This window comes from Canis lupus, chromosome 25 (genome assembly GCF_011100685.1).
Source record: "Canis lupus familiaris isolate Mischka breed German Shepherd chromosome 25, alternate assembly UU_Cfam_GSD_1.0, whole genome shotgun sequence".
Taxonomy (NCBI): domain Eukaryota; kingdom Metazoa; phylum Chordata; class Mammalia; order Carnivora; family Canidae; genus Canis; species Canis lupus.
The window spans coordinates 8075439-8089805 of NC_049246.1; the positions used below are offsets into that span (position 1 = coordinate 8075439).

General features: G+C 37.5%; 1 protein-coding gene across 1 annotated transcript in view; it reads right to left on the reverse strand.

Annotated features, from left to right (window-relative positions):
* FRY (FRY microtubule binding protein) overlaps positions 1–14367 on the reverse strand; it is a 260730-nt gene that overhangs the window by 189156 nt on the left and 57207 nt on the right. Inside the window, exon 3 of the mRNA XM_038573337.1 lies at positions 5601–5654. Within this exon, the coding sequence (XP_038429265.1) occupies positions 5601–5654 (54 nt within the window). The remainder of the gene's footprint in view (positions 1–5600; positions 5655–14367) is intronic.

Below are 14367 nucleotides of genomic sequence, written 5' to 3' on the forward strand. Positions count from 1 at the left end.
TATGAGCTAAAATCCACCCACTGCCATTAAAGTCTTCCACAGTCTGATCCCTTCTTTCTTGGTCTCTTCCTCAAAACTTCTAGTCGGTAGGAAAATTTTGTGTCTCAGTAGAAAACTATGCATCACTCAGATCTCGCCTTTCTAGGGGTTAGCTAATTTGAGTCTGTGGGGGCTCTGCATCCTTTAATGCCTTTGAGCTATTTTAAAATTGTGCATATGATAGACTACTGATAGCATGATAGATACTGATAGCATGATAGATTCCTGTCTACAGACAGAAAAAAAAAAAAAAACCCTCTGCCCAGTGAAGGTTCAATTGACTTCATTCTCCCACTGTGGAAGAAGGCATTTTGCCTGATAATGCATTCATTTAAACATTCCTGACTTATAGATGTATCTGTTCTGGAGTTCTTTTCTAAACTGGTTGTAACTTCCTCATTATAAAGTGAGTTAAAGGGACATCTGGGTGGCTCAGCGGTTGAGTGTTTGCCTTCGGTTCGGGTCATGATCCTGGAGTCCCGGGATCGAGTCCCATATCGGGCTCCCTGCAGGGGGCCTGCTTCTCCCTCTGGCTGTCTCTGCCTCTCTTCTCTGTGTGTCTCATGAATAAATAAATAAAATCTATTTTAAAAAATGAGTTAAATAAAATCTCTCACCTGTGCTCATTTTATATTTCTATGAGAGTCATGATGTCACCTCTTTTTTAATATTATCTTTTAAAAATACACATCTTCTGTCTCAGCTGACAGACCCATTCATGTCCTCTTCTACAAAGATTTTTCTAGCCATCTGGCCCTGAAGTGTGTGTCTTCTGTTCCTTGAAATCTCACAATGTTTACTGTCTGCACCATCCATGTGGCATTTCTAACACACGTGGGCCCCTGTCAGAGCTCTTTGTACCCTGCCTTATCCTCTTCCAAATCTGAAGCTCCTGGAACGCATAGACCACATCCTTGTATCTCTTTGTCCAATACAGAGCTTTGTGTGTGTATACGCATACACACACACACACATTCCTTTAATAAATTTGCTAAATTTATTTAGCTAAAATGAAGAACTTTATATCAGGACAACTTTTCATTCATTTTACTTGAAGCCTTGACAGTTAATTAGGCATTTAAAATAAATTACTGGCAGTATACATTTTTAAAATGCTATTGGAAATCTCTTCCAGCTTTATTAATTCCCATTACTGGTATGACTCTCTCATTAGCAGGAACTGAAACCATTGCTGGCTCCCTAGTATAGGGCAAAGCTTCCTCTCCCGGGGCTCACAGGATACTAGGTCCTTCCTTGGTGAGCTTACTTACTAGCCTGAGGTTATAATTTGTTTGATCATACTCCTTTCTTTGTTTCACCCATTAGATTGCCCCACCCCGACCCCAGTGCAGGCACCATGTTTTTTCATCTTTATTTCCATAAGCTGGCATAATGCTTGGTACATCGTTGCCACAAAGTAGGTGCTGTATAAGAATGGGTTAAGTTCATACTCATGAAATTTGTAAACAACGAAATTCTGGGAATAAGGGTATAAATTCCAAGCTTTCCAATGTGCAAGGTAGTTACTAGTTCTCCCACTAATACTGAACTTAAAAAAAAGACAATTCTGTTTAGACATCTTGTAATTTATGAAACAATGGGGCTTTTTTCCCCAGGTTTATAGTATATAGGGTTAGATGATAATCAGATTAAATTAAGAGATATGAAGCCAATAGTTAATTATATACAAAGAATATTAAAAAAATTTAGGAAACATAAAGCTTTAACCCCTAAATACACATATTTTAAAATTCACACTGTAAAATCAACAAATTCTAAGAATATTCCACAGTGAACAAAAGAGGTATACAGAACTGTAAATAGTATTCTTTTGGGCATTTGGCAAAACTCTACTATGATATCTAGCAAAGATAAGTAATACCTAATATCTAGTCTATTCTTCTTCCTTGGTTATAAAATACCTATTTTTTTTTAAGTAGGCTTCAGGCCCAGCAGGAAGCCCAATGCAGGGCTCAAACTCAAGACCTGAGCTGAGATCAAGAGTCAGACACTTAACTGACTGAGCCACTCAGACACCCCAATAAAATATCTGATTTTTACATAGACAAATAATTGTCCAAAGTAAAATTTCCCAATCTTTCCTACAGCTATAGGTGGCTATGTGATTAAGATCTCACCAACTGAATATGAGCAGAAGTGGTGTGTGCAATGTTGAGACGTTCTAGTTTTTAATTTTTTTTCCCTATAATTCTTTTTAGCATATAATTCTTTCTCCTTCCTGTTGCCTGGAATGTAGACATAATGGCTTAGCTCTAGAGGCCAAACTGGACAATGAGATGACCTTGGGAATGTAAGCCAAACACAAGCAAACAAAATAATATATAGATACTAGACTGATTTTCTTTGTATTTCTTGAATGTGAGAGAGAAAGAAGCTATCTTGTTCAAACTGCTGTTATTTTATGTGTCATTTGTAGCCAAACCTAATCTTAATTGATACAGGATCTGAGATTCCTTCTCTGTTGAACACTCCCCTCTAAATTCTCACTACCTTAGGTTTTAGATATACAAGCATTATAGAGTAAAAAGCACTGGTTTTATGGTCCGAACATGTGAATGCCAGTCTTGGCTCATTCAGGCTTTAGTCATATAGTGTTGGGTAAGTTCTCTGAGTCTTATTCTCATGAAATGTGATATAGAAATGATGATGATGATGATGATGATGATGATGATGATGGCTTCTTCTTGAGGTTTTTGGAAGTAGCAAATGATGTCAGCTGAGATCATGCATGAGAAGGGGCTTCATAACTTATAAAGTATTATATGATTTCTTTTTGCTTCTATTTCTAGCAAGAGAAAAATGAATCATGGGCTTGTTAAGTGGAGGAGTAAACAGGGCCACCCAAGATCAGGCACAGAAAGCACAGAAGCTCAGCTTTCTATAGTCTATCAAATATGCCAGTGATATTTAAAAGGAAGAAATTGATAAAAAATATTCTCTAAACAGGGACTGGCTGCATACTGCTCAAAGGGGATACTTAGCATAGTGTCTATCCTATGGTAAGTACTACATGAATACCACTTCTACTGTTACTACTGCTCCCATGATCATAGCAACAGAGTCTACACCATGTAAGGTGGTATCACCAGCATGTTCTTTTTGCATAGACAGACCTCTGTGTGAATCCAGATTAAAATCCTCCTGCTTGGTATTAGAACAAGGATAATTATGTAATTTGGATGTCTAATATCAAAAGACTAAGAGAGCTTGATACATCCATGGCATTGCCAATGGAACCTTAATTCTCACATTTTGCTAGTTAAAATAATAGTAGGCTAGCACAGGTGGATCAATTTCTGTCAAGGTTCCTGGGAGTCTTGCTATCTCTTTAAAGTGAAATAGACTTTGTAGGTTGCCTTCTCTCCTGGTTCATGTGTAAATTTATGATTTAATGATGAGAGGATAATCTTATGTGTCTTATTTGAAAGTTCTCAGTGTCCATCTTACTACTGATTCACTCATGAAGTGTCTTTAATATATAGAGATGTGTTACAGAGCAGTGTTGCTCAAGCTTTAATGTCTGTGTGGGTCATCTGGGGATCCTGTTAAGCTGCAGAATCTGATTCAGTAAGATCTGGGGCAGGGCAGAGATTCTGCATTTCAACATTCTATGCAACAAGGTTAAAGGTATTATAGCTAATTAAGTGGCAAAATCAGGATTTAAACCTTGTCTGTCTAATTCCAAAGGCCATCTCTCTCCCACAATGCTGAAATGCAGAAATAGAGGGCTGAATACAAGTGGGAAACTGTGTTTAAGCCAAATCATTTGGGATAGCAATTATCTGCAACGATAAAATTAGATGTACTATTTTCCTAGAGAATAAAGAGAGATACACATTAAGCTGGAGAAATAATTTTTTTTGAGGAAAAATCAGTTACATATTAGGACAGGTATATCTAGGATAGAAACAGGATAGAATACAGAGAATATAAAATAGAGTGAAAATTTATGAATGACAGATGATAAATATTTACATTCTTGAGGAAAAGAGAAAGAGCCATAACTTGCCCCATTTCCAAAATAATGACTCCTAATGTCCTCTCAGGATCTCTGCTGCCCTAGTATCTATCAGGTGACAACTAAGGACAATATGACGAGAGAAGCTCTGTGCCACAGAGAGATAAAGCACATACCCCATTTCACCAGCAATCCAGAAAAGAGCCAGCTCTACCAGCACTAGAGTGAGAACCCAGCGCCACACCAGCCCTCAGATACTGACTGTGAGCACAAGCCGAGTTTCCCTCAGTGAAGAGCTTATACAATAGAAAATGCAAAATTCAATCTCTATAATCAGTCCTTACAGGGTTTTTTGTTTTGTTTTAAAATATTTTAAAAATTTATTTGAGAGAGAGAGAGAGAGAGAGAGAGAGCGCGAGCAGGGGGAGGGGCAGAGGGAGAAGAAACAGACTCTGCTGAGCACAGAGTCTGCTGATGTGGGATCCCAGGACCCTCTGACCATGACCTGAGCCAAAGTCAGAGGCTTAACCTACTGAGCAGCACAGGCACCCCAGTCCTTACAGTTTTGGACTGAACAACTCTGGACTTTAACAGACCGAGAACTTTTCTTCTGATCCCACATGAAAGGTAATTTCAAAGCCCTGCTGAAAGTGCACTCTCTGTGTTCTTCATAAGACAATAAAACCCCCACCATATTAGATCAGACTATAGTACATCCAGCAATATTTTGTCTCTACCACTGGCTCAAAGTGAGGTTTTTGGAGAACGTATTGTCCTCTCTGTCATTAACTGCAAAAGTTTAGGAAACATCACAAACATTTCTCACTTCCTCTGATGCCTTATTACTCATCATTCTTAAACGTACATGAGGCCTTTCAATATTTACTGAACCAGATCCTGATTTCCTATATTTATTACCTGCTGTTGAGAGTGTGATGCCCTTTTACTAATCCAGATCTACCTTCAAAAGACTTTCTTTGTATTTATCCTGCCTTAAATTGTTTTGTTCATATATCACATTCTCTATTAGAATCCAAGTTACTACACTGTCTTATAATTATTAAGTGATTTCTTTCTCACAATACTGTGAAATCTTGAAGAGCTAGAACTTGTATATTTTGTAGTGTTGTGTCAAGCAAATAGTAGGCATTCAGAAAAAGCTGGATGAAACCATGATAAACTCCAGTGCAGAGATCTTTCTGATCATTACAGAGTAATGATCACTTATTCAGAGCCATCTTACTAAATTTTGGAGTAGAAATTCCTTTATCTTTTCTTAGTTTCTTTAATTCTGGTATACAAAGATTTAGGGAACAATCAATTGATGGCCTATTCTTATTATTCCAACATATTCCTATTCTTTCTGGTTCAAATCAGTAGACATCCACTGAATGTCTGTTTAAGCTATAACTGTAAAAGCTGAAGGACACAGTTTCTAAGATCATTTCCTTATAACGTCTTTGAGGAAGTTCATCAATATACTAATAATGAGCAACTAGCCCTTACCCTATGTGCATAATACATAAAACCAGAATATGAATATATATATATATACATATATATATAACTTATTATTACATACTTGGTCAAATTGGGGATCTTCTCCACGTTGTAGAGATTTTGTCAATGGCTTTTCCTAGAAAGAAAAAGAATAATTATTAGATGCTCTTAAACAGTATTAAAAATGTACCATTATTCTTGCAATTTTTCTAATTTTCTTCTCCCTTGAGGGATAGAGGTACCAGTTTTAGCCATGGTATCCTTAGCTATTCTGATCTTAATATAAAGTATTTGAGGGCAGCCCTGGTGGTCCAGCAGTTTAGTGCCGCCTTCAGCCCAGGGCCTGATCGTGGAGACCTGGGATCGAGTCCCACGTCATGCTCACTGCATAGAGCCTGCTTCTCTCTCTGCCTGTGTCTCTGCCTCTCTCTCTCAGGAATAAATAAAATACTTAAAAAATATATATAAAGTATTTGATAGTTAATACCACTATTCTTACTATTCATTATACATATACCTTTTCAACTAAAACCTTAAAAAGCTGATGCTATAAGTGGTCCCAGAGTTCTCAATGGAAACTACATAATAAAAACTATGGAATTCATGTGAGAAATGTTACTATCTATCATTGGACTTGACATATAATAAAAAGTAGAAAAAAAAAACTATGGCATTCATATGAAAATTTTGTTAGCTATCCGGACTTGACATATAATAAAAAGTTGAAAGAGATACACTATTCCAAGTCCCTAGATTTAGAAACAAAGTTCTAATTATTAGACTGGTGTTGAGGGACACCCCACCAGTAATGCATTTACTGTGTAACTTGTGAATTTGGGGCATGTTATTTGACTTATACCACATCCAAATCTCTGCAGAAATACTTTGGGTAGTGACAAAAGTCTACAGAAATAATTTTTTCTAATCATTACACCTTTGTTTACATTAGGAAGCCTTAACCTACTTTCCAGCAGGACCTTTTAAGGACAAGAGTTTATCCTTACCTGTCCCTTTTCTTTTCTATTTTTGGTATGAGAGTTAATACTGATTCAAAATTTGGTTCAGGGTGAGAAACAATGTAAAAGTTATATATGAAAAAAATAGTAAGTTTTACTTTAGCCAATGTAGAAGTCCTGTTAAGACTCCATTTACATGTTGCCAATCACATAGACCCTCTCTCTTTACCTCACTTCTCTGATCTCTTCCATCTGAAAAGATAATATATACCTAAGGAAGATGGCAAATCCACCCCCACTCCATAGAGTCTTTGTTCCTGAAGAAATGCATGCATGTGGTGGCTCAGTCTGGTGTCTACTGTTTTATTGTGAGCCATATGAATCTGTCTCATTTGCAAAATACACAGCTTCAGAATGTGTTTTCATCTAAAATAAAGAGAAAACTATGTTCTTAAGAGCTAATGGACATTTTCTCTTCGAAGTATACTATCTAGAACACACTGGTGGGAGAGTGGATACAAAAATGTAGGCGAGAACACAGAAGAACAATTAAAGAAGCACCAAATTCAGTTGATGTTACAAGAAGACAAATTTAGCAATAAAATTGTGAAGCATTTCCTGTATATGCAAAAGTTATAATGTGATCCAAAGTTCTTCGTAAAAGCAGTTAAATTAAAAATATGAAAATTAAAGAAGTGAAAACAGGTGGTGCCAGGTCTCACAAACATCCTTGGGAAAAAATCCAGCATAAGCATTTCTACTCAATGTTTTATTTATTCGCCACTCAACAGTAACCAGCGGCTCTCAATGTGCCGAATGCTACCTGTGGGTGGGGTGCTGAAGAACACATGGTTCCTGACTTAAGGAGAAGAGTCTGAAATGGAAAAGTAGTCAATAACCTCTTATGAATGTTGTCTATACTCATTCATTATTCAAATCTCAGCCAAACTGTTACTTCCTTGGGGAAGTCTTTTCTGAGTCTTAACACCAGGACTACCCACCACCCCCTGCAAAGCTCTGTATACTTTTCCCTTCCTAGCACTCACCATAGTGTAAAGTCACATCACAGTGTAGAATCATGTTATATGATTACACATGCATGAAGGATGAGCTAAGTGCCCCCTCTAGACTACAAGTTCCAGAAACAGGAAGCTCTGTTTCTCTGACACTGAAAGTTAACAGAGTAGAGTCTTTCTTGGTGATGGCTAAATATCTGCCAAAATAATAAAAGCTCTAGGCCAACAGCATCCAGTTTCTTCAAATACAAAATCTCCTGGTTTGCATATAAGTTAAAATATGTTTTCAGATATTTTGTTTTTTTATTATTTTTTAAAGATTTTATTTATTTATTCATGAAAGACACACAGAGAGAGGCAGAGACACAGGCAGAGGGAGGAGCAGGCTCCCACGGGGAACCTGATTCAGGACTCAATCCCAGGACCCCAGGATCATGCCCTGAGCCCCAGGCAGATGCTCCACCACTGAGCCACCCAGGCATCTCTGGTATACTTTTTAATTGTGGCAAAATATACGTGATGTAAAATTTGCCACTGTAACAATTTTTAAGTGTACAATTCAGAATTCAGTAGTATTAAGGATATTCACTATGTATTTTATAAAGACTCCTTTTAATGTCAAAGATTTTTCAGGAATTCCCAACTATAAAACACACATTCACACCTCCCGACATACAAGATTGTAATTCTATTTTGTATCTGTTGTTTAAAAGTATACATAATGAGAGAGAGCTAATACTATGACTTGGATATTTTTAAAAGGTTTCATACTATAACAGCAAGAGTATTTTATATACATTAGAGAAAAAGGAATACATCTATATGAGAGACTGTAATTTACTCAGTCAAAAGATAATGCTTGGCACACCTGTAGATCTGTAGACTTTTGCAGTAACTCAGGAGTTCATCTCTTGGGAACTTTCACTACTACCTGAAAGACAGGATCCTGCTGCAGTGGGAGAAGGTGACCATGAACCTCCCACACCCTGAAACTTCCCATGCTTAAAAGTTATTTTTTTTCCCACTATTAATTGGGTGGGAATGAAGTGAGGATGATATTTAAGTTTACATCTATTTTGCATACATATGAAGGAAACATTGATATGGTTAAGTTGTAACTAAACACAAAAGTCAGGTTCATTAGCCAAGAGCTTGGGTTCAATGCTTCAACAAAATAAGGAAAACAGTGTAAAGATATGTTAACTATTTTTACACAAATATGCTGTCTTCATCATATTCTTTGAAGACTTAGTTTAAATGTTTCTTCCAAGATCAAGCCCTTTTTCAGTTCTTCCTCATAGAGCCACCTGTTATTTGTCACATGGGACTTTTCATCTATTCTTGTTAGCATTTCCACTATGTTGCAATTTGTCTCTCTCCCCACACGCCTAGGACATAGTTGGGCCTTATTGCCAGGGTTTGTTAAATGACTGAATATAGGTCTATGCATTTGGAAAAATAGCTCTGGGCACAGAGAATCAAGTCACATTTCACCATTCCCAAGTAATTTCTTTGCATCAACACAGATTTTTATCAGTGTTAGGAAGCTTAAAAGTAGACCTGGAGAAAAAAGTATTATGCTGGCTAAATAAAAAGAAAACAGGGACACGTGTGTGGCTCAGCGGTTGAGCATCTGCCTTCAGCTCAGGGCATGATCCGGGGTCCAGGGATTGAGACCAGTATCAGGTTCCCTGCAGGGAGCCTGCTTCTCCCTCTGCCTATGTCTCTGCCTCTCCCTCTCTGTGTTTCTCATGAATAAATAAATAAAATCGTTAAAAAAGCCAAAAGGGCAGCCTGGGTGGCTCAGCGGTTTAGTGCTGCCTTCAGCCCAGGGTTTGATCCTGGAGACCTGGGATAGAGTCCCACGTTAGGCTCCCTGCATGGAGCCTGCTTCTCCCTCTGCCTGTGTCTCTGCCTCTCTCTCTCTCTCTGTTTCCTATGAATAAATAAAACCTTTAAAAAAAAATTAAAAAGCAAAAAAAAAAAAAAAAAAAAAGTAAAGACAGAAGAAAGGGAAGAAGGTAGGCAAAGAGGAGAGAAGGGAGGCAAACATGCTCCAGCTCAGAAGAGTGCCATCTGAATACAAAGCGAAGACCAGGAAGACTCTTGAACTTAAGAAAAACTGCAGAGGCATGCTTCTGCTTGAAGTTCTTCTGCAGAGGACAGCTGCATGGAATCCAAGGTCTGCATATTCAAGACATCCTGGTTCTCAAAGAGCATTAAATAAGTAGTAAAGTGAAATCAACACAGAATAAACAACAGGTAAAAAACAAGTAGAGATAGACTATGACAAAGGTAGCTCAAAAATAATGGTCTCATTCATCCAATTACAACAGTGTACTTTTAAATTTTTTAAAAATTTGTCATTTAATAACAATTTTACTTATTGACTGAAAATTCATTAATTGAATTGAATGAGATGTTTATTTGTTTTTAAATCATTGTGAAAAAAATTAACTTTGGGGTGACGGATCTTTGAAAATTCTTAGTGGTCCAAAGCTAGGAGACCTTATCTTTTGGCTCAGCCTTGCCCTGAGCTCTGCTCACTGGACAACACTGAACAAAGAGCTAAACAAACTGAAAAGACTGGGAGACTTGGCATTGAACATCAGTGGCTACTAACGACACAGAAAGAGCAAACAAGACATTAAGTCTTTTGATGAGAGCAAACACTATGAAATAGTCTTGACCAAAACAAACAAACAAAACTCCACCAAACCTAAATCTGACCAAGCCTTAGAGGCAATGTCCAGTTTTTAGGAAACAGAAGTTAGAAGAATATGTTATACTATGCCAAAGGGATGCAATTAACAAAATCCAGACTGAAGGGAAACTCTGAAGGAAAGAAAAGTGTTTTTGTTTGTTTGTTTTCCAATAAATAAATTGTGAGGGAGAAAATGAGAAAGGTGGTGGGGGTGGAGCCTACTGATTTTTTAAAGAGATGATTGCAATGTGTGGATGTTACCTGGATCTTGATTTTAAAAATCTGTTTTAAAAAAAGTATGACATTCACGAGACTACTGGTAATTTGAATACTTTTTGGCTATTTGATGAAGTTTAGGGGTTATTGCTAATTTTTTAGGTGTGGTGATGATACTGCAGTTTTGTCGAAAAGAGAGTATCTTTTAGAGATACTTGGTGAAACATTCCGAGGTGAAATAATATGGTTTCTAGTATTTGCTTCAAATAAGATTCAGGGGAGATGCAGGGAGTGTGTGACAAATCGGCTGTGAGTTGATAATTGTTGATGTTGGGTTCATTTTACTGTCTTTATACTTTAGGAATGTTTGAAATTCTCCATAAGAAAAATAAACAAAAAACAAAAAAACATGACACATCCCTTCTGTTATCGCTTATTTTTTTTTTTACAATATTTTTGCTTTCAAGATAATTTAAGCTACTTCTTAAAACTTATTTTAATAGCACTTATCTAACAACTGATCTTTTCCTAATGGAGTTGCAGAAGGGACCCTCTCCCCATTGCTTTCCATTTACAGATAGGATTTGGGTAGCAGATATCTTGCCTGCTGTGTGAGAAGTAAGACTCTGTGTCCACTGTGGGCTTTGAATTTGCTCCCTTTGAATCAAAGAGCACTGCTGTCCTGACCCATCCAAGAGGGATTTTTCTCAAGTGTTGAAGAATCCTGTAAGGGCTTCAAGTATTTCCATAAGAAAAGAAAAAGGTCCCTGTTTGTGCTTCTCACACCTAGGGAAGTTCCAACCTCCCCTCCCTTCCCCTAAGAAAACACAAATTGAAAGCTCCCTGTGTCTGCATCTACCTGAAAAGGACAGAAGAAGGCCACTGACTCAATTTCCAAACAATTTCAGTGTATGCTAGCTACATTTTCCCTTCTAGTCTTTTCACACTTGGCCTCTCTATAATCTAGAGGAGAAAAGACGGCCATACATGACAGGACATGGGCAGTTAGACAAGTCTAGGAAAGTCTTATGTATGAAAAGGTGCTCTATTTGTGGGAAGCAAGGGGCTTATTTAAGAAATCATTTTCTACATCTGAATGTTGAATGGCCTAAAAAAATCCCAAATGTGTCCTGTAGAGTAGGACTTCACTCATCTAAAAAAGATCCAAACTCTTGCCCTCAAAGATATTTCTTAGTAAAGTATGTAAGCCAGCAATGTCGTTACAGTTAGTATGAGATTATTCAATTTGTTAAATATGTCACCAACCTTGCTTAAGACACTCTTTTAATCTTTTAATGATTTTTAGCAGTTGGATGTGCATGGGCTTTGGTGTCAGAGACTGAAATTTGAATCCTATAGGTCCCTTTATTTACAAACATAAGAATTTTATTTAACCTCTGTAACCTTCAGTTAACTTTTAGGTAAAATAAAGATAAATTATATAAACCTAATCTCACAAAACGGAAAGATGAATACATAGAGTACTCAATAATTGATAGCCATCACCATTATTGAAATTCCTTTTAACACCATTATTACTGGAATGAGATCATATTAAAACATATAACCTCTTTCATAATGTTTAGGAGCTGAAACTAAGTTCTACCCATTTTTTTTCAGGGTAACATACACCCCCACTAACATTATTTAAGCTTTAATTTTAGCTTCCTGGAAATTTCCAAGTATGGTAACGTACACCCCCACTAACATTATTTAGCTTTAATTTTAGCTTCCTGGAAATTTCCAAGTATAACTAGAAACCTGTATTACAGAAAGTAGGAAAAAAACATTATAAGGAATAATTGCTCCCTTCTCTTAAAAAATAAAAGTCTAAGATTATTACAGTGATTTTAATTCTTGATATGTAATTTAGAGGAAAACTTTTAATTTAATGGTGGGATGGTTTACAAAAAAACAACAACAACAACAACAACAACAACAACAACCACCACCACCAAACTTCTCAAGTCTTGACATGATGGTGTTTTTGATTATAAGAACATGTTTTGGCATGGTTAGCTCAGGGTTTTGATGCTATCAGTAGTGAAATTTTATAATCTACATGTCTAGTCTGAGTAGTTAACAATTTTCAGAACTGAACCACTGCAATTCGGGTCTCTCTTCAGAACATGAGGAGGGGGAGTAGCGAGCTGCCCCATCGTGTGGTGACAGCTCTTCAGAGCAGGGAGCAGTGGGCTCTACTGTTGAAATGCCACTAAAGCATTTCATCCAGAGCCACCAGCTTATAGCAGCAGGCACCCTATTTGGCCTGAACTAAACAAAAATGAGATTCAAAATATCTTCATGTTTGATACATTTTTCTCTTCAGATATTATTTGTGCAGCTTTGAGTCAACTTTGGAGACAAATCTAAGGAGTGAGCCTGAGAGCTCACAGTTCTGAGTTCCGGATCATTTCTCCTCAAAAAACTCTCCCTACATGAGGGGCAATCAGGGAACCATGGGGTCTGAATCACCCTGAAGATCTACTCTGGTCATTTTGATTTCCTGCTGAGATAGTTGAACTTTTAGGGGGAGACTGGGTGGTCTTGAGATCTGCCCCAGTTTGTCCACAGGTAATAAGAGACATCACCCCCTGACATCCTCACTGGGCTTCCAATAAGACTCATAAGCAGGACTTGGAACAGCTTGGAGATCTGTGGGAAAAAGGTGTTTACGGAAACTGATACAACCATGTTTCCCTTTATTCTGTTCAGTAATTAAAAAAAATTTCCTTAAACAATATATGCTGATGTTCACCCAAAGTAATGAAAAAAAATCCTCAAATTAGGAGAATGATACAGGGAATGTCTCAAATCAGTTAAGGTATTAGCAAGTAACATGTTGCGTAGTACCCCATGATGTGAAGATAGATTCAAATCTGGAAGACTATTTTGACACTTAAAAAAAACAAAACCTCTAAAAACTCTCAAGACAATCTGTCCTATTTGTGGTTGGCTTTGCAAATTTCAGTGAAGCTTATTTCCTTGCCAAGTCCAACAGTTCCAAGTTCAAATCCATTATTTGAACAGTAGAGGGGAAACTTCAATTAAACTCAGCTACAAAGTTAATCTTCATTTTAATTGAACAAAAGAGCTGTTCCCACAGGCGTTTTTTTTTTTCTTTTTTGAAACTAAGGCAGCTACCAGGAAGTATAAGATATCACCTTCACTCATCTGGTATTTTTATAGTTTTGGTTCCAATATACCACACTAATGGTGCCTGCCTACATCCATTAAGTGGGCATTGAGTGCATGTGAATGGATTTTTCCCTGCCTCCTCTGGGACCTTGTTCCATCAGCCAGCTCCTCACTCACCCCAATGTCACCCTCCCCCTTCTGCAGGTTCTCTTTCTCTCTCTCTCAATTATCAACATGCTTAGACCTTTTCATTGTAGTGCCTGCCTTCCCCACGTACACACTGTTTTCTTTCTATGTCCTTCTCATCTTTAGTTCTTCTAAGACCGGTCTATATGTCCTGTATCCCCTTCCTCCCCTATTCCTTCTTCAACCACCTGCAATCTGACTCTTTTGTCACCACTAAAAATACTCTCCCTAGCAGCCCCAGTGACTTTCTAAATGACAAATCTGGTGGCCATTTTTCCTTTGAGATCTTTCAGCTGCCATGAGACTCCCTTTTGTTCACTTGAATCACCCCATTCCTTCATCTTTTCTCCTCCTACTTCTTTAGGCATCCCTTCTCTGTGTCCTTCATAGGCTAGTCTTTCTCTTAAAACGTTTATATTCCCCAGAGCTGTCCTTGGAGACTTGAAATCAGTCATGTTCTGATTTTCTTCTGTCACCACTAACATATCACTCTCTCTCTCTCTCTCTCTCACACACACACACACACACACACCCTTCTCAGACCCAACCAAATCACCTCTCATCAAAATATCCTATTTGTCCTTCGAGGTTCATTTATCTCACCACACTTTCCCTGAGCACTGCTATGAGAAG